This window comes from Rhamphochromis longiceps, linkage group LG1 (genome assembly GCF_057381845.1).
Source record: "Rhamphochromis longiceps isolate RC_006_pf linkage group LG1, R_longiceps_female_GT1.1, whole genome shotgun sequence".
Taxonomy (NCBI): domain Eukaryota; kingdom Metazoa; phylum Chordata; class Actinopteri; order Cichliformes; family Cichlidae; genus Rhamphochromis; species Rhamphochromis longiceps.
Genome location: NC_140557.1, coordinates 32922645 through 32943176, shown reverse-complemented (window position 1 = coordinate 32943176; position 20532 = coordinate 32922645). Strand labels below are relative to the sequence as shown.

The 20532-nt window shown below is 38.8% G+C and overlaps 2 protein-coding genes across 4 annotated transcripts in view; one reads left to right on the top strand and one right to left on the bottom strand.

Annotated features, from left to right (window-relative positions):
- Window positions 1-4662: 4662 nt before the first annotated feature.
- cdkn1ca (cyclin dependent kinase inhibitor 1Ca) lies at window positions 4663-5647 on the top strand. Its single transcript, XM_085412053.1, has 2 exons — window positions 4663-5103; window positions 5197-5647. The coding sequence occupies exons 1-2, from the start codon at window positions 4737-4739 to the stop codon at window positions 5298-5300; spliced, it is 471 nt and encodes a 156-aa protein (XP_085268179.1). The 5' UTR covers window positions 4663-4736; the 3' UTR covers window positions 5301-5647.
- Window positions 5648-8920: 3273 nt separating this feature from the next.
- The window catches only part of kcnq1.1 (potassium voltage-gated channel, KQT-like subfamily, member 1.1), a 50445-nt gene continuing 38833 nt past the window's right edge, over window positions 8921-20532 (bottom strand). For 2 of the 3 annotated variants that reach the window (XM_085407467.1, XM_085407483.1), the window contains 8 exons: window positions 19877-19903; window positions 19542-19598; window positions 17183-17312; window positions 12985-13060; window positions 11021-11115; window positions 10777-10823; window positions 10604-10665; window positions 8921-9797 (listed from right to left, as the gene is read on the bottom strand). In XM_085407467.1, coding sequence (XP_085263593.1) covers window positions 9543-9797; window positions 10604-10665; window positions 10777-10823; window positions 11021-11115; window positions 12985-13060; window positions 17183-17312; window positions 19542-19598; window positions 19877-19903 — 749 coding nt within the window. In that variant the 3' untranslated portion in view covers window positions 8921-9542. The remainder of the gene's footprint in view (window positions 9798-10603; window positions 10666-10776; window positions 10824-11020; window positions 11116-12984; window positions 13061-17182; window positions 17313-19541; window positions 19599-19876; window positions 19904-20532) is intronic. The other variant, XM_085407474.1, reaches the window with a different exon arrangement.

Sequence of the window (20532 nt, the reverse complement as noted above, 5' to 3'; positions counted from 1 at the left end):
TTCTCTTGTTTCAGAGTGCTGCACACACAAACACACACACCCATGTTCCTCTGACCACTCCAGCGTGTCCCCACATTGCAGGCATCGCGTCTGTGGTTGCAGCGTCCCCTGTAAACAAATGAATACCCAGATATTAGGTCGCTTTAACGATAAATCCATTATGACTCACTCACCGCTGGCTCTACAGACGGAAAGCTTCTTAGAAGTACATGTGGTCAATGCAAAGCTGGCAGAATTTTCATTCTCGCTTCATATGCAAAGTGCTTCGTGCCCCATGTTTGAACTACAAATGCACAAAACCCTCTTTTTTGCTGGTATGCACGAAGCAGGGAAACAGACATGCATCTGAACCTCTAAATGTAAGCCCCCTTATAAGTTGTGAAATGAGGACATTTGCTAGCCCTGTGCAAAATTTTAGGTGCTTTAGATATTTAGGACTGTGTACATCAGTCAATGCATCAGATCAGACCAGCATTTATTGTGCAGCATTACAACAGCACCAAACATACTTAAAGCCTCATAACAGACTGTTTTGAGCTAGAAGAACAAGGAGTCTTGCGACAGATGGCATGGTAGACACAGAGCCCTGATCTTAGCATCATGGAGTCAGTCTGGGATTATATGAAGAGGAATATGCAACTAAGACAGCATAAATCAGCAGAAAAAATTGTGGCAAATTCTTTAAGGCACCTGGAACAACCTAACCTGGAAAGAACCTTGAGAAAAATGGGGAGGGGATCTGCTTTTGACATCGTGACCTTCTTTATACGGAGCTATTGTTTTACAGTTCAGTTTATCTCGGGATGAGTCTTTTCATAGGAACCAAAATACACTGAGCTCAGAAAGAAGGCTCATTTAATATTGATAAGATTACCCATTTGCCTCAGTAAACAGACACTTTTATCAGCCAGCCTTATTTGCATGGGCGCTTGAGCAGCTTTGTGAAAGACGATTAAAACAAACAAAAAAATAATAGTAGTGCAAATTCCTGTGACCGACAGCAGTAGCCTCCCCATTTACTTTGAGTAAAGAACATGCATTTTAAAGCAACTGTGGTTCAATGGTTAATATACAGGCGGCGAGTCAATTTGTGTTCAGCCATCTGTTTTAATGGGAGAGAGCAGCTTGTTGTGGAGGCTTTTATTTGACTACAGGTCTGGGTCTGGGAGGGAGAAGACTACTGGGCATGCAAACAGGACGATTTACATGCAAAGGTAGAGGAAAGGACAAGCAGCTGTGTGTATGTGTGCTGGAGTGGGTATCTCAAGGACACACACACTCTTCCATGCACACACACACACACACACACACACACACACACACACACACACACACACACACACACACACACACACACACACGCACTTCTAGCTTGAAGTCTAGTATTTAAATGAACTTTGTTAGGGCTCATATGTGGGGCCTCTTTTAAATGCTTATGCATTTGTTGTCATTTAAACTAACAATAATGTTCCATAAGCAATATTTTTAGCACCTTTTTTCCTCACACTTTGCCATTTCACCAAGTTTAGTGATTTGGTGAATGGCTAATAAATATATTCTGTTTTTAAAAAAAAACCTAAAATGTAAAATCTGAAGATTCAAATTTGAGCTATTTTAACTTTTTGTTCTCTGATCTGTTGTTTGACTTTAAAACCTTAATTATCTACTTTATTATTAACTAGTGTATCTTAATGTAGCTTGAGACACACACACAGACACACAATGGTGATCCAGTGGTCATCATTACATGTCTTAACGTGTGTGAGATGATGCTTTTCAGACAAAAAAAGACAACAAAAGGAAGAAGAAGAGAAAAGAAATGAGCTGCAATTTAGATACTCACCAGAGGTGTGTCTTGTCCCTCCTGCATGGCTGAAATAGATGTTCCCCTCTTGTTCCCCTGCAGAACCACACCTGTGAGAGCTCAGCGGGTGTCCTTCCACAAGCCTCAGGTGAACCTCCTGGGCTATTAGGAAGTAGCGCAAAGGTGGGGCCCTCCCTCCAGCCAATCCCAGACACTGGCGTGCACCATCACTTTGCATGTTGGTCAGCCGTTGCACATCACCCTCATCTGGACCACACCTTTACTTGCAAAATGGAACAGCCTTGTGTCTAGTTTCTCTACACTGCAGGGCAATGTTCTTGGACAGCTTAAGAATTATAGGCTTAACATTTCCATATGGAAACTTTCCACATGTTTGACATGGTCAGTGAATGGTGTGTGTTGTATATAAAACGAATGGACACGAAGGTTCAGTGTATTTCCTTCATTTTGGTGCTCTGTATTGTGCTCACTTGCTTCAGTTTATCAGAGGTGTAACTCAAAATGCCTACCGGTCAGTGGCAGACTCAAGTTTAGAGAAGAGGGGCTCAAAGGTCACCAGACTGATCGGGAAAAGTCATATGAGGAGTGCGAATCGTTCCTTCTTTATCATTACTATTCTGATCTTGCAGTGCAAGGTCCATTACCCACAGTTTCTCTAGCAGAGTTCCTGAGTGAACAGGAAATTACATGTGTGGTCCTCTCTTACTGGTCCACTTGAAGTGTATTTGTGAAGATTTCTCACCAAAATACAACTAATGCAATACAACTAACTCAAGTACAGGTTGCATATTAAAAATGAGCATGGGCTCCATTTTCTGAAAAGTAAAGCCAAAACAGAAGTGCCTCCTCAGGCTTCTGAAAGAGGTTCAATGAGGAGAGATCATTCGGAAGAACTGGACATGATTTATTGAGAAAAAGAAATAAATTAACACATTTAGTGATCAGACTCTGATAATCCATCATGGAAGAACAGAATCCCAGTGGTGATAGGATTTAGGACAGGACTCTTCCGAGTCTAGACACTGGTGGTGGTGAAGATGAAGCTGGAAGCTGAAGATTGATGTAGCTCTGACCAACTCGGATGAGGCGGAGACGGGGAGGAGGCAGGCAGTGATGTCAGTACTGGGAAAGTGAAAGTGATGTAAAGAACAGACTAGCTGAACACCCAGGAAAGCAGAATAGATAATGTCCATGAGAAAAGCAGAGCCCCAGGCAGGGGGGTCAAATACAAGGCCTGGGAGCCAGAATGCTGCCCCCAGTTTAGCAAAGACTCTAATCCAGTCCCCTGGACAGCTTCAGAAAATGTGAAGGAGTGCATAGTTTTCAGAAATGTAACTGTATTTGTATAAGTTTTCCAACGTTTCCAATTGATAAAGACTGCCCCTCACTACCCCCCCCCCCCCCCCCCCCAGCCATTCATACTACACTAAAGTAATTAACTATTAGATAAACAATTACATGAGAGAAAAGTTCCTGTTTTTCTAATGTCAGCTAAAGAAATAACAAGATAATGTTCTCTTTTTTGACGAAGGATGGCAGGGTGTAATTCACGGTAGGCCAAGCTTGTTACTAACATGAGGTTTCACTGTCAGATCAACCCCCAACTCATCAGTTCTGCTTTCAAGACATCAAGATACCGACAATAAAACACTCAGCTTGAGGCTGAGTGTTTTATTGTTTTATTGTGTGCTCCTTGTCACCAAACATGTGGCTACCGCCATCTTTTTACATTCAGTCTTAGAATAGGCCTGCAAAAAAGCAAAACCGTACCTGATTTAAATTTAAAATCTCCTTCAAGCTAGTCTCCCAACTTAGCTTCACAGACCACTTAATCACAGCTCGTGGGGACTGAACTGCATTTTGCCATCTGGTGTGACAAACAAAAACATTTTATAAACAGAAATAATTGCAAACAATTTAGTGTTGGTTTGTACTTCTTGACAGTTTGCAGCCATGCATGGGTTATAAATGTGCTTGTGTGCATTCATGCTGGGGCATCCTAGGGTATTTAAAAGTAGAACTTGAGGCAGAGACTTCAGCTTGCCCCCCCTCATTGGAGCCAGCTCCCAGTTTGGATTTGGGAGACAGACACCCTCTCTACTTTTAAGATTAAGCTCTAAGCTTTTCTTCTTTTAATTTTTAATATTTTTTATTTATAAAGCTTATAGATCAGACTGGCTAAGGTGATCCTCAATGTCTTAGTTACACTAAAATAGGTGTAGGCTGCTGGAGACTTCCTGTGATTCACTGAGTGTTTTTCTTCAGTCTCTATGTGTTTATACACCAGTTTGCATTTAATCACTAGTTATTATTAATTTTAAAAAATTTTATTTCACATGTATAAAGGTAGGTAAATCTCACTGAGGCAAGAGGTCTCATATTTTAATAAATTTATTGTTGTTCTCTTCCACAGTATGATCGGTTTCCTGAGCCTGGATCTGCTGCAGGTTTCTTGCTGTTAAAAGGGAGTTTTTCCTGTCACCAAGTGCTTTTTCATAGGGGGTCATCTGATGGTTAGGCTTTTCTCTGTTTTATTGTGAGGTCTTTACCTTAAAATTTAAAGTGCGTTGAGGTAACTTTTGTTGTGATTCAAAATAAATAAAACATAACTGAACTGGATTATGCTGAGTAAGAAGAAATTCTTCTGTGACCACTAGACAGGACAGACTAACAAACACAATCAGGAGCTTTTATCCAGTGTTTCAGCTGAGTTCGTCACACAATGATTGGATCACCACCAGCAACCCCCACACCACAGCTGTCCCTCTCCAACAGCCAATCAGAGGTCTTGTCATTGTGTACAAACAAAAAAGTTTTGCGCCCTGCAGCCTTTAAATCAACCTGCAGTCAAGTATCGAGCAGAGCAGAGTGCACCACCACTATCTCCACCAAAAACTTAACCATTTGAAGGATGGAGCCCACCAGGCGCAGGGAGTCTGTTTGCAGGAGCTTGTTTGGCCCGGTGGACCACAGCCAGCTGCGCCGGGACTTGAAGCTGAAGCTTAAGGAGATCATTGAGCAGGACAGGCGGCGCTGGAATTTTAACTTCGAGTGTGAAACCCCGCTGCCCGGCCGGTTTCAGTGGGAGGAAGCCGCACGGCCGAAGGACGCTGCCCACCGTTCAGGTGGGGACAGGCCGAGCGACGGCGAAGACGGCGCAGGGACCGACCAGGAGAACTGCTCCAACATCACCAACAAGCGCAAGAGTCCCACTGAAGAGATGCTCCACAGGCTCTCCAAACCGGCAGCCAGTCTCAAAGACAATGCACGGATCACAGGTACAGGAAAATGAGTCCCGTTGGCTTTTGTTTGTTGGCTTATCGACAAATGTAATGCCAAGATATTGACCAATCTCGCGCTCCGATTTTCAGATTATTTCGCAAAGAGAAGGAGGACAACAACAAGAGCCAAGAGCATCCCGAATCATTTTCACGTCGGTTCTAATGAAGCAGCTCTGCGCAAGACTTTAAGATGAACATGCAGCTGAAAATGACTATTTGTTTTCATGGACTTGATCCCCACAACAAATTATTTTATTTTATTTTATTGTATGTTGGTGGATTTTATTTATTCTTTTTTTTTCTTTAGCAGTTTTTTTGTTTGTTTTTTTAGATTGCATCTCTTATTAGAATATTTATTCTATTTATGGATGTTATGAATGTTCTTCACTGGCATTTAAAAAAATCTGTTATACACTCGTGCTGCTAATCTAACTTGTTCTAAAAAAAGCACTATTTTGTTAGGTCATTATTGTTATATAAAATGAATATGTAGCACATTTCTGTGCATATTACAGTTTTAATAAACTGTGATTATTGATCATTACATTTTATGCCTGTTGACTTTTTTTTAACACCAGGAAACTTTTCGTGTAAAGTAACAAATTTGTGATAGTTTCATTTTCATCTCCTATATCAAACCTTTTTAATGTGAATTTTATCTCTAAAAACTCTTTCTTTGATAAAATCAGACATAGCCATTCAGAAGCTCATGCATGATTGCCAGTCAATACTTTACAGATCTATACTTGTCTAAGACATACATTGAGAACTGCAGCACATCAATAATACACAATGTAAAAACTACAGATTGGTAATATCCAAAACAATGTCCACCACATTTTGCACTGTGACAGTTTGCTGACACTGAATAGAGCTTAATCTTTTTATCCTCCGGCTGTCAAACGTGTTGTCAGTCTTGTCTTTATATGCAAGACACCGAGACTGCTTTTTCTTACACTAAAATGTTCATCTATTTATAGCCGTGCCCTTTGGTGAACAGATTTCTAAATTATTGGTTTTTCAATATGACTGCAGTCTTATGAGAGAGTACATCTTTAGTGTTTTTTTGCTGTCTTTGCAGCAGACACAGATGAGTAGGTTAATAAGTCTCTCTCTTTCGCTCTCTCTCTGAAGTCATAGAAGAAAAAAAAACTATTCGGGTTGTAAGTTTAGCAATTCAAAGAAGAAAATTGTTTCAGAGTAATTGCATTTTCTGGGTTCTATTATGAGATATTTCATAATCACAATTGTAAGAAATGTGCCGTCAGGCTTTAAATTATATCCATTAATATAAACTGTAATTGCCAAATTAGCCCATTAGAAAAGCCAAATCCCGCATAAGTATGTGCACTCCTGCAGTGTTGGGGTTTCAGCTCTAAAGAACTTCAAGAGGCCATCTGGCCTGAGAGCAGGATAATAGCAACAAAGCAGAGTGTGCCATCTATTTCACCTGCAAATCAGCCTTTGGCACTCCTCGACCCCCCCACCCCCAGGTCTTCCCTCGGCTTTTCTATTTTCACTTAGTCCCTGTTCATAGTCAAAGTTGCTATCATCCTTGACAAGTGCCTGAAGCAATACCACTTACGCTTATTCTTACTTTGCCTTACGATTGCTCAAATGTCACTTTCCCAAAGGCCACCTGTTCATACTTGCTACACAAGAAAGAAAAAAGAAAGACAATAACACTTTTAAAAGGCTCGGTGACGTTGCTAACTGTGTTATTTCTGAATGGGAGACAAATGATCATTCACTTTGTTCCAGTGGATTTATTTTTCAAATAAACGTGTCAAAAATAAATAGCAAACTGTCCCATGGGTCCATAGGTTCCCATAGGATAGAGGATTCCCAGGTTTCCAACTCCAGCAGTAATTACATTCCTGAAAGAGAAGCATTACAAGCATCAGTACATTATCTGTGAATTTAACTGTCACTAACAAGCCTGCAATGATTGTTTCATGCAATTCTAGAGTGATTTTGCTGAGAGAATAAGAACTGTTCCTTCATAATGACCCATAGGTTGATTAAAAAACAAACAAACAAAAAACAAAAAGCATCCTGCAAAGAGTACTGCTTTGTTTTTGGCTGATTGGGATTTCATTAAATTGTCCAAAGTAGAAGAAATTGCAGAAAAGACACGCATTAGGACTTCCACTTGTGTTTGATCACTCAACAAATACAATCTGAGGAAATTGTATCCTTTGATGCGAAGCAAACTGCTGGCAAAATTAGCATGTTAGTGTTTTATTTCTTTTTTCTTTCTGTATGAAATGTGCCTTACAAATTGCCTCACCTAAGCAGATGCTAAAGAAACATGAAAAAAAATCAGTTCATTGTAGCTTTAGGACATAATGACTTTCTGTATTGTTTGATTGTTTATAACGCAGATTACTCCAATATCCCAAACAATCCACGCCCTCCCTGTAATGAAACTCTCCCCTCACCCTCTTCCTGATCGCCACAAAGGCCAAGCACCCTCAGCACACTTTAGGAGGGTGCAGCCCATTGTTGTCCACACCAGAGGCAGATGGTCATTTGGGCCCTTTCTCCACATGGGTACTTGTATGAAGGAATGCCTGGACACCCCACGGATGGTCAGCAGGGAAAAGGTCACCATCTGCCGCTCAAAGGTCAGCTGTCTAAAGAGCATGGTATTAGCCATGCTTTTGACTGTTTCAATAAGCTGGCGAGGACACGACACACAGCTCCACCTCATTGTGTTAAAACATGAGTGATGCAAAATACTTGTGGAAGCAGTGACTTGAACGGTGCTCCAGACATTCAAGACAAGGACTCTTAGTTGGATTATTTGCTTTCATTTTTAGTGTGAAATACTGACTTTTTTTGTTTGCTTTTCCTTCAAAATACCTATTACAAAAGAAAAATGTCTTTCTGTAACTCAAATATTTATCTCACTGGTTTTAGTGAGAGATTGCTCGAGGCCAGCAGACTCAATACATAGACACTCAGTAATAATTAGTTCAATCTTTTATTGCTACGTAAAAGTTGTGCTAAACAACAAATAGTAACTGAAACTGTATAGTAAATAATGGCATATATTTAAGTAAAACCTATTAATGTATAAGAACAATCTCAAAGATGAATGCAGTTTAATGTATTATTTCAAAGAAGGCTTGGTAGTGATGACTTTAAGATATTTTATTTATTCCAGATTTGGGAAGTTTATTTGCATTTTTCTTTCTCAATAATTCGATCTTGCTTTGAAATTTCAGTAATCAATATAGTAATTAAAATAATATAATAATTGATTCTAAAGCAATATATGCACCTTAAGCTTTTACGGATTAAAAAACTAATGCAGATTAAAAAGTCTGTAAAAAGGTCAGCTACAATGTAAATCAGCACTTCCTAAATTTAAGACTCCCATGATCAGTTCAGAAACCTGGATGTTTTCTGTGGCTCACCCAAACCTCTCATTAGAGCTTTGGTCATAATATAAGCCAAAGGTCATGTTTTTCCTTAGTTGCAATTTAGCTCATTGCTTATGACACGTCATAGCCCCTTTCTTTCTACATACTTTCCCCCATTATTATGGATATATAAGGCAAATTCAGGATCAGAAATCAGCCAGAAAAGTAATCATATCATATCATAGCATACAAATTCACTTTCAACAACAGCCCACCTGAAGTACCATTACCATCCACTGGGGGGAAGAGAGACTACTGACATAGTCTAAAGAGCTTGGAAAGAAAAGCGTCTGGACTTCTTCAAGTTGCTTGAAGATGTTTGACCTCTCATTCAAGAAGCTTCTTCAGTTATAAGGTCAAAGGGTGGAGAGCCCCATATTTAAGTCCTAGGGGTGTGTCCCCCAAGGGGGTGAGAACCCCCTGTTGATCCTCTACCTAATCAAATGATTTACTGAAATAAATCATATGCTATTGCAGGATAATGCTTGAGAAAAAAAGTAACTCAGACTGTAACAGGATTGGCTCATAAAAACATGAACCATTGAAAGTTTTTTGCTTCACATCACACAGGCATGATTATGATTACTGCATTATTTTATTGTCAAAAGAGAAAGGAAATCTTCACATTAACAAAAAAGTGAAAAAGTGGAAAACAGTGAAAACAGCCTTTCATTTGGGATTTTCAAGTGATATATAGAAATGTAAGGCCCCTAAGAGTAATAAAGTTACTGCAAATTATTATAATTTCTACATATGCATATGCTAAACAGGAAGAATGGAGGTTGAAGTTGCAGGGTTTTTGGCATTAACCTGAATAAATGTTAAGTACAATACTCAAACCTGGCAATTACAAAGATCTAATAGCAATCTTTAAGAGATATTGCAGTGTTGAATTATTGTTTTTCTCTCACAGATGTCCATATTCCCCATGGTCTGCTGGGACATTCATCATAAATATCTTATATTATACTAAAAGAAGAAAAACTTGGTGTTTGCTTATTGGTTTCATCAGCTCTCATCCTGACTGCCAGTGGTGCTCGGGGGCGGGTTGGGGCAGACCACTGTGCTGGCGGTGTTGGAGGAGGCATACAAAGAGGGTGAAGATAGCTGGTCATAGCTTGGCAGGCTGTCCTGGCTGGGGAGGACTTTACAGGTCGGTCCGAGCCTTGACCCGCCCCCACCGTCGCCACCAGCATCCTTCTGTTCCAGCAGATATGCGAGGGACTCCACAATGCGATTCAAAGTCTGGTCCATGTGTGTTATCTGTAAGAGTTCAATCAAATATTCATTTAAGTGACAGCTATGACACCAACAGTGCCTCTTAGTAATTAAAATTAAATTAGGTTTGTTTACTTGTTAAACGAAGGAGCTACGGTTACGTTGTTCATAAAGTTTTAATTAACCCGTGTGGCACAAACAGCATCTTTAGTTTGGGCCAATTATTTTAATGATTGTAGTTTTCATGGTCAGTTATGAAACACAAACTAAAGTGATGTTTATTACAGGATTATGAGATGAAAATTCTTTAAAAGCTTTAGACGCAGTTTGATCTTTTTTTCATCCAATCACAAATAACAAAGAGAAAAAAATCACAGATGTATATAAAAACTCAGGGAGGGAATTGCACTTTGTGTTCCTTTTTCTTTTCTTTTTTTTTGATGCATCTTTGAAATACATGAAAGCAAACAGTTCCTCTTTTTATGCCACAGAACTGGAACAGGCTCTTAAAGTTTTATATTTGAATCAACAAAAACGAGGCCACATGTGCACACATACATAGTGGCTCATGTTACATTACAGTAAACAAAGGCAGCTCTTGTTGCATTACCCAGAAAACTCCCAAATGCAGTTTATTTTCAAGGGTTCACTGAATTGTAAATTGTCATTGTAAACATCCTCTTGGGATAACCCTTGTGAACGGCTATAAAAGCTCAAATTATAGTGCAAGATAAATGGAGACGGAATTAAATATTTGACTTTTCTCTTGTACAAAGAAAAGAAAGAATCTCAAACTCTACAAGGCTTGTGAGTGTTACTGTATTTTTCCACTGAGGTTGCACAAATCCCACCTTGTCCTCCATCCTGTTGAGTCTGGATCCGATAGAGTTGTTGCCTTTGTCTTTGGCTCGGTCTTCAGAGGCAGACAACAGTCAAGTAAATAACAAGACAGAAGGATTAGGTCTGTGGTTTGTACCATAGCTGCTGTAATGTATTTCGAGAAGTCAGTGGAGTGATTCATTACCTGAACCTGTCTGGAACAAAGTTATCTTCCCTAAAGACTGGTCCAGTCTGGGGGAAACAATGGGAGCCTTAAGTTAGAGGAATATTTACACACTCTCTCTACTTCCCCTTTCATCTTCCTAGATCTTCTCCATTCTTTTTTTTAAAAATTTATCTCTTTGCCTTTGACAGTATTGTACACATATATCCATGCTGTACTCAGGGGATATAATTCACATGAAGCTCATCTTATTTAAACCATTTACCGTCTCTGAAGCTCCTTGATGCGCACCATGAGATTGAGGTGACCCTGGGAGTACTGTTCAATCACATCTCGCACATCATACGGTTTACGAGCTTGCTACAACAGAGAGTTTCAGATTGTTTAATCAAAACGTCATCTCTTTTATTACAAATGTCTTGTCAGGATCAAACCCGTACGAATGTCTTTACATGCCAGAAACTGGATATTCTTTAGAAAATTATTCTGTCAAAGAAACTTATGTAAAAAAAGAAAGGTTTTACTCATGGCATAGAAATAATAAATTAGTTAAGTCAAGTCTCGGGTGAACAACAACACATGACATGACATGTTTGTTATTATTTCTTTAACAAAAACTAAGCCAAAATTCAGGAGACAGTGTGTGAAAATCTAAGTACACACTTACTGCTTTCATAGAAACTAAAAGGGTAACATTAGTGCACTAGTCTTATTGCTCATCAGCAAGTTTGATGACTGCCCTGGAGCATTCAGCAGTGTGTTAATACGAAGCCAGCGAGGAAAGACCATAGCAACGATCTTATCTTAGATAAGTAATTGTTGCTGCTCATTAATCTGGGAAGTGTTACAAGGCCACTTTAAAACAATTTTAAGTCCATCGTTCCACAGGGAGAAAGATTATTCACACATGGACAACATACAAAATAATTTCTAGAGTTACTATGAATGGACATGTCAGCAAATTCACTCCAAGGTCAGGCTGTGCAATGCTCAGAGAAATTGCAGAGAAAAAAAGGGGCCTTAAGAGAGCTGTGCATGAATGAATGCCTGCAAATGTTGTAAAGACGTAAAAAATGCTGTAAAGTTCCCCCACAATGACATGAGAGACTGATAAGTCATGTAGAAAACAATTACTTCAAGTTATTGCTGCTGAAGGTGGTTCTACAGCGTACTGAATCATGAGGTATACTTAGTTTCTCATCCACGGCTTCTTCTTTGGCTTGGTTCTTTGTTAAATAAATAATCATAAAGTTTGGTATGTCACACTTTTCCCCCCTGAAGTTATATTCGAATCATTTAAAGATCTGGTAAGGCCCAGACGATTTTTTTTTTAAATTATGCCCCAAAATGTAAAAGTTTAGAACAGAAAGAGAGTGCTCCTTCTCTTCCACAGATGTTTGGTGAGGTTTAGAAACCAGATATAAAGTAAATCCTGTATACACAGTAATTTTTATTAATTTAATATCATGGAAATGTTATTGTGACTGACTGATAAAGAACAAAGCCTGTACAAAAACAAAAAACAAACAAACCACTGAACAGAGGTTAGCTGGACATAAAGTGAAGTGGAATTAATTTTTTTTATACTTGAAAGCAAAGCAAAAATGCCATAGCTGCCACATTAACTTACAACCGAAACAGAATAAAAAAAATCCTGAGATTGTCTCTTCAGTTTTTGTTCATTAGAAACAATCCAATACAAGCTTTTTCTTGTGGCACAGCTAGCGTTTCATGGCTTGAGCTTTTGATTAGAATTAGAGAAGTCATAAAAGCGTTACTAACATCATCTAAAAGAAAAAAAAACATACAGTATAGGACTCATATCCAGATGTACTCATCTTTTTTCCACATCCAATTCAAAAACCTATTACTATAATGATGCTGCTGATCTGCAAACTCAGCTGAACCACTGCTCATTTGCAAACTCAGCTGAACCACTGCTTGCTGTGACCCTGGAGCAAAGTGTATTATTGTTGCTCCCCAATCTCTTTTGTTGTGTTTGATGTTTGCACAGTGACAGTGTGACAGTAAATAACAGTACAGTACTTAGTTAATAACTACTGAAATGTTAGAAATGAATAAATACTGCTTAGTGAAACCAAGCTGTTAGCAGGTGTTCAGAGTATGCAGATAGGTTACGCAATTTTAAGTAGAGCACATAAACATCAATTATTTCCCAATGTGTGAATATTATTCTTTTTTGCTATTAAAAAAAATTGTAATAATTACCTGGAAATTTCTCTTGGCCACAAAATAACGCATTCTCTGGATCACCCGGATGGCTTTTCGGTGAGACTCTGTGAGTCTGTGAAAAACACATTTGCATCAAGGTTGGTCGACTTCAACCTGTTACACTTGTTTACACCCCTTCTTTCACTGAATTGAATGAACGTGGCAGACATTAACCTTCATACCTGAACTCTTATCAGTATAGGCAAAAATATTAAGTTTCATTATTACTGCTCCATCTACATCAAAAGCCTCTCCTCTATTACTTGTCTTCCTTTGAATGTGATGAAGGTGAGTTACAGAAAGAACAAAGGCGGGTAATTTTCAAGGTCTGCACATTTCTCGAAAAATCATTAGCACAAAGCTTAGAGTGATTGTCGGGCATTTAGCCTCCATTATTATGTTGTGGGAATTATTAAATAGGTATTACTTAACAGGCTCATTACCCTGGAAAAGCAGTGAGCGAGTATGTGAGGTGGGAGCGCAGCGAGTTCTTTGTTAAGTCCGGTGTATAACAAGGTAGGTGAGAGTCTCATAATGGACTTTTCAGAGGCAATGCAATGGGCTGATTTTCACATACAGCTTTCATAACATTTTGTCAAATTAGCACTATGAAACGTCAATAATGTGTTCCTGAACTATTATAGAATCCATTTTACATCATAAAAGGATTATGTGGTAGTGATATAAGCAGAAGCCAGGCAGTGAGACAAATTTCTTTTAGCTCTAATGGCAAATTGTGACTTCTTCAGAAAAAAAGGAAGCATTTGAATATCAAAGATGTTTCTTTAATATTTTCATCTACCATCAATGAACACTGTGATGTGAACATCCTAGGGATCTGTAAGGTTATAATCCTTAAAGAAATTGTTAAATATTTTGGAAATGGAGCTTATTAAACTTAAAAAGAGGAGATCTAAGACTGGAATTAAGAGACAGTTTGTTTTACGTAGCACAAAGAATAAAAAGAGGAGCTTAGCCTTGCTCTATCTAAAGCATCCAAGTCTACCTATTAGCAAGCTTAGTAATTAACTCTGTACAGATTTAAAGGGGATTATGTGCTGGACTACGTATTCTAGGCTTCCTCAGTAGAAACCAAAGTCACTATGATCATTTTATGTTCAACAGAGATCTTAACAAATAGTAAGCTACATTAGTGGTTTGAGACAAACATGACGCTTAACGCACCCAAAGGAAAAAGATTTTTTAAATCCTGTTTGGGGAAAGTCAGCAAACATTTTTTTCATTTCTTTTATCAGATTTAATGGGTGATTTTATAAATGCAGTTTTTAATGTCCTGGTGACATTAGATATTCAGTGCTTCAAAATAAGTACCTGATGTGTTGAGAAGTGAGATTCTACAGGGCTTGAAGGAAGTGAGTAAGCATATTTTTCACTCTCATTTTTTTGTAGTAACAGCCATCAGTGAACTTTATTAATGTTGATCATTATCATGGTCTGAGTACATCAATCATTTAGTCTGCATATATATGTGTGTTGCAGATGCAAAAGTTTTGATCTTTACTCCACTGGAGTCACCAGGCAACATGTTGGGCAGTTTTTTAAGTCAACATCAGAATTCAAATCCACCAGCTGACTGGAGTGTTTCTGTGTGGCGTTTGCATGTTCTCCTCATGCATGTGTAGGTTCTTTCTGAGTACATCACATCTCTCAAAGACGTGTGGTTTAGGTTGATTGGAATTTCTAAATTCCCTATTAGCCATGATTGTGAGAATGAATGATTGTCTGTCTCTCTCTGCGGCAGCCCTGTAGATGGACTGGTGACCTGTCCAGAGTGTACTCTGCCTTTTGCCCTATGATAGCTGGGATAGGCTCCAATCCCACCTGCAACCCTAAATTTGATAAGTGGAATGAAATCCCACGGATTAAAGCCTTAGCAAGATTAGAAGGATGTCTTTGGAGCCGTTAGGGGATACTTGATTGTGCTATTTAATATATACAGTGCTATTTAAATAGCACCTAAATGTGCTATTTAATGCAGTAAAGGCATTTTGATTACTATTAGTGCCATATATTCTTTTAGAATGGTCTACTGAGCAGTGTTTTGTCTTCCATCGGATGCCTCTGAGGAATCAAAAGAACTCGGTAAAGTGTTGATATGAATAATTCATTATTATTAGCTGTCATGCTTTGACAGTTCAAAAAGTTACTCTTACGATCAGTATTGTACCAATGGTTTTATTATCACTATGAGTTATGAGGAGACTTTTCAAATAGGGGCAAACATCCATAAAATTTTTAAGGTGACATGGATTCTGACTGACTGTGTCTCTACATTGAGAATAATTGATAATATAACATATAAGTAAATACAGGTGGGTTACATGCAATAATACATGCAATTCTTTAACTTTGGAAAAACTCATTTTGCTGCTGTCTGCTTCTGCGAGGTATGTAATGAACTCAGAGAGAAGACTTCCAAAAACAGCTGAAATCTACACTTTGTGTATCTTCAAACCCCTGCCTTATATTTATTAGTAGTAGTGATCAATAATGTAGCCCACAGAGTCTGTCTTCATCATAGAAATTTGTGCTTTAAAAAATATGAAACCCAAGCAAATAATGGTTGTTGAACATTCCTCGAGTGCTTTTTGTGGCTTTTTTGAAAGGTCTAAAGGCACATGAACTCCGCTTTTTGTACTGTCGACATTTTTATGCTGAAATGTCGAAAATGACTGATATTAAAACGTTGTTTTTTTTTTTATTCCAATCCATTCTTTATTTGCAGCATTTAAATAACCTTTATCTGATTTGATGGTTTTGTTACAGACTTTAAAAAAGTGGTTTTTCTTTTCTTTTACAAATGTGGGGATTCAATTGTGTTAAAATGTACAAAACAGTGATGTCATGTTTTGTGACGAGGACCCAGGCACAGAGAGACTTGATGAATTTAAGAATCTTATGATTTAATAAAGAAATTTGCAGACTTGCACAGAGATGGTAAAATTATGATGACTGATAACGGAAACAAAGACAACAGAGGACGAGGATAGGGAGGAACAGGGGTTAAATGCACCAAGGAGACAGTCAGAGAGGACTCAGGACAACTGGAGACATTTAAGGATGCAGGGACTGACAGAGACAGGGAAGAAGTCTCATCGTGACGAGTACAGTTTATCTTGCTTGGCTGGGCAGCTCTCTGGGTGCTCAGCACCCCCAAAGCTCTGATCCTAGAATCGCCCCTGTTCCAAATGCTTCATGTGATTGGTATAAACAAAAATGCAATGTGAAAAAGATTTTCAAAAAAGTTTCTATTGAGCTTTACATTTTTGCCTCACACACTTTTTTTCTTTTATTATGACTTTAAAAGCTCCGTCTTCTGGGTAACTGGGTGTGTAATTTTCGTTTGTTTGGGACAAATGTTTGGCAGTTTTGTTGAAAGTCTCAGTACCTCGATTATTATCAATTTGCCAAAACATAGCACTGCAAAGTCAGAACTGGCAGCTGCAGAAATATGACTCCTGGGAAGTATTCCATAGCGAGAATCTATACACCACGATTTGTACCAATGACTAAACTGAGCTATTCTCCGGTCTTATAAATAAAATAAAACTGACAAATTGGTGTTAAATATGTAACAAAGCGTGTAATCAAAGACAAACCTGGTGAAGAGAAACACATTCTTCAAGGGTTTTTTTTCTCTCATATTTTTGGTGTTGTCTCGTCATGGATAACACAAAGAGTAGTATCTTATAATGGCACAATGCAGCATGGGATTTGATGTGGCGCTGCTCTATGAGAACAGCTGGTTACGTATTTTGAAGTCAGCAGAGCACAGAGTGATCTTTGCCAACAACGCTGCTGCATGCATTTCCCACTCTGCATCATTACTCCTCCGTTTAGAAAGAAGTCCCACGGGTCAAAACTGTCGCTCCATTTGTTTCACTTACTGTGCACTCACATTGCACTGCAGTTACTTAACACTCATTTCCTCATATCACTCTCAGTCTCTAGCTGTGCAAGTGCCTCGGCAAATGCAAGTGATTTTTTTTTCCTGATACACACTCATTACACAGTAGAGACACGAGCCCTCTGGGATTTGGCATATTTCAAAGGTTAATTACAAATAGCGGGAAAAAAACAACAACCCTAAAACAAAATGCATAAAAACCTTCCCTGTCATGGTCATTAAAACGAACGTACACATAAACACAGAATCCTATGGTGGTAAACTCACTGTGACACTGAGGAGGCTGGGGCCAGTTCATTCTCTCTCTCTGGCTCCAGCTCCATGTCGTCTGCAAAGCTGCAGTTCCTCTGGAGTGCGCTGGGCGAGTGGACTTCTAAAAGGCCAGGGCTTCTTTTCACTGCACGTTCACCCACAGACACCCAGAAACACACTCATTAGACTTTAGCTATTAATATGTGTCTGCAGTGACACTGCAGATAAAGTTTCGCTGTGTACATCCTGTTCAAACAGGTTTTGCGATTTACACTTACTTACACATTTAAATGTATTCTAATTTCTCTTAATGCACTAATGTTGTGTATGCTGATATAACCAACAACAAAAATATGCCCATATGTTGCATTAAAAGTAACATTATCTGAAGACAGTGGAAAGGGGGGAAAAAGACATTCCTATGGTAGCTTTCAGAATCGCTAGTGATTTAGTGAGGGCTTGTGAACTGTGGGAAAATTAGGCCTCATGTGACCTGGGATCTTGACTCTCCAGAGCTCTGTTTAGGATTATAAAAGTGCTGTATTTAGATGGGAAAAGAGATCTGAATTTACAGCTACAGTCATCTTGCAAAAACAGGGAAGAGAGGAAACAACTCCGTTTGGATAGACACAGATGGGTTTTTTTTTTTTTATGTAGATGTTCTCAAATGCAACATGCCAGCAGGGTGGCACTTTCTGTTCTTTGCCACATAAACTTGGATAAAGAGACTTTGTGTCTTTTAAAATGGTAAAATTTAATTTAAAAAAAATGAAAGACAAAATGTAACCCCTCAATTATCCAAATCTGCCGCTGGAGTGTTTTGAAACTGCACCATTAAGAGACGTATGACACAACAGGTTCATGATTTTGATGTGTGAAATAAAAAAAAATAAAAAAAGGTGTTAAATGGCACTGCTTGAAATGCACTGTAAATCAAATGATCTTAAGTGGTGTTGTCATCTGGTGACAAGACTTGCCCTGACCAGCACACTGATATTTCTCAATAACAGAATGCAGGAAAATGTTTTAACTCCCTGCTGGGCAGCTTTTTAGATGAAATGCCAAACATTACTTTGCATATCATCTAAACACATCAGACCTTTAGTCCTCTTGGCAACAACACTTCAAACTGTATGTAACATCACACATGATGAAACCAAAACTTGTTGCAACTAAAACTGAAAAATGAAGCCAGCACCCCAGTGCCAAAAATCTGCAGTTCCTGGAATGACCACTTGAAGTCGATTTCAAAAGTTCTTAATAGACATCCATGTTCAAATTTCTAACTTTACAACAGAAATATGCATTTTTTTCTTCTGGGAAAAGGCTTCAATCTCTACAGAGGATTCTCAAATGACATCATATGCACACCGTTGGCCTCCTCCATCATAAGGGAACCACAAGGGAAAAATGTGTAATCCAGTTGATGAGTGGTTCCTGGAAGCTGCTTTCATGCCACTGGGTGAAGTTGGTCATAAAGAAGGTGCTGCACCAAAAACCTCCTTGGTGTGGTTGAAGATTGCTGCAGCTTTTACATCAAAGATACTAATTTTTTCTATAAACCTTCGCTTTTATAAGAAAACTTATAAAAGTGCAACACAAACTCGACACAAACTGGAAATTGAGGGCATTTCCCTTCAAAGTAAGAGTTGTGCCTCACTTGTGTCACACTTTTATAGTTTCATCCCCATTTGAAGAGTAGTTGGCAAATGTTTGCAGTCTCAGACAACTTGCCATGTTTCCTACGAACTGTGGGCAACTGGAGTTAGGAACCAAAGCAATCACATACAGGCATCTTCTTTGCGACCTAGCAACAGCTAGGAACCTCCAAGATCTATTTGGTAATACATATTTTTCCCTTGCCAGATTATTGTGCACCGTCTCTAGGGCATCGTGACTGAGGTCTTGCTGAATTGATTATACATAGTCACACATCAAAAATGGTGGACCACTTAACATCACGTGGTTAGCAGTTGTAGGACCACAAAACCTCACTAGCTAATTTTCCTTCTTATGACATTTGTAGAGGGGTTTAAATTGTTAAGGCATTAGCATTATTTGCATTATTAGGGGCCTGGACACTTTGAGAGACAGGAAGGTGCCATGAATCGACTATTCTGTAGGCTGTGTATTTTCTCAGGTGTCCATTTTGTGCACAACCTTTTTTTTTGGTGGTCATAATTAACATCAATCTAACAAGAAAGCAGCAGTAAAGATGGCGAAGGTCAGAATACTAAACTCAAGGCTCCAAAACAATAATCCACAACCTCATGAGTGCCATCTCTTTGGCCATGTGCACTTTTTATATGAACGCCAGACTGTATCTTCAAGGCAAACAAAGTAACATAAAAACAACATTAAGCTCTGAAGTTACCTGGAGGTGGTGAGCTGAACTGAAGAGAGGACAAAGATGTCCAGGACTGCTGGCGATCTGAAGAATACATGATGGAAAACACAAGCATAAATTATTAACTTTAATTATCCTGAAAAATGAATGTGGCACTTGGAATCCTTTTTCATAGTCATTAGTCATTAAGAAAACAACACAACATTTCATTACCTCATGGGTGCCTGACTAAGAAAGCATGCTGTTATAAAACTTGACAATGACAAAAAGTGACTTGATGGGCTGTTAAAAACAAGCATTAGGAGAGGATAGCGAGTGCGCAGAGGACGTGACCAGGATGTGGACACTAACATGCAGCTCACCACATCCTCCCAGAGTGTAGAGTCCTGCTAAATCAGGCATAAACACAAAGAGAAAAAAGACACAAGCAAGGAAGTAGGCAGTTAAGTTGAATGGAAGAAGCACAATGAGAATTAAAAAGAGGCAGAAAGACTTAAAATGTAAAAAGAAATACCACATCTGCAATACACCTGATAGTTCCATTTATTATGAACTGAAAAACACTGATGGAAAATTACTTTCCTTCAGTTTTTCCACTCTTGCAATCAAAATTATAATGACTTGTATCTATTTTATGTAACCACATACCCAGTGAACAGAATTATGAGGAATAAATGCCCACACAGCAGAGATAACCAACAAGGTTAACGCAGGGATGAAATTGTTCAATGCAGAAGACAGGATACGCTTTTAGTGTAAGCTGACAACTCTGTAAGGAGCTAAGCACTTGAGCCAGCATCAGTGCCTGCATCCCCTCACCCCAAGCATACAACAGATGGCAATGTAGCAACTTAGTAAAAAATGGACGTGTTAAAAGCACCATGCTGTAAATGTAAGATGTGCAGTAGACCTGTAGCATCAGAGATCGTGAAGTGCACAGACATGCATAGAACCGTACAATGGTGCAAATTAAATTCTGCCCTTGTACTGAGAAGTGAGTGCAAAGCAAAACCATTGG

Bases quoted from the DNA above. Each gene is read 5' to 3' on its own strand.
- cdkn1ca (XM_085412053.1), top strand. From the start codon at position 4,737: ATGGAGCCCACCAGGCGCAGGGAGTCTGTTTGCAGGAGCTTGTTTGGC. The intron at 5,104-5,196 runs GTACAGGAAAAT...TCCGATTTTCAG, and splicing joins AGACAATGCACGGATCACAG to ATTATTTCGCAAAGAGAAGG.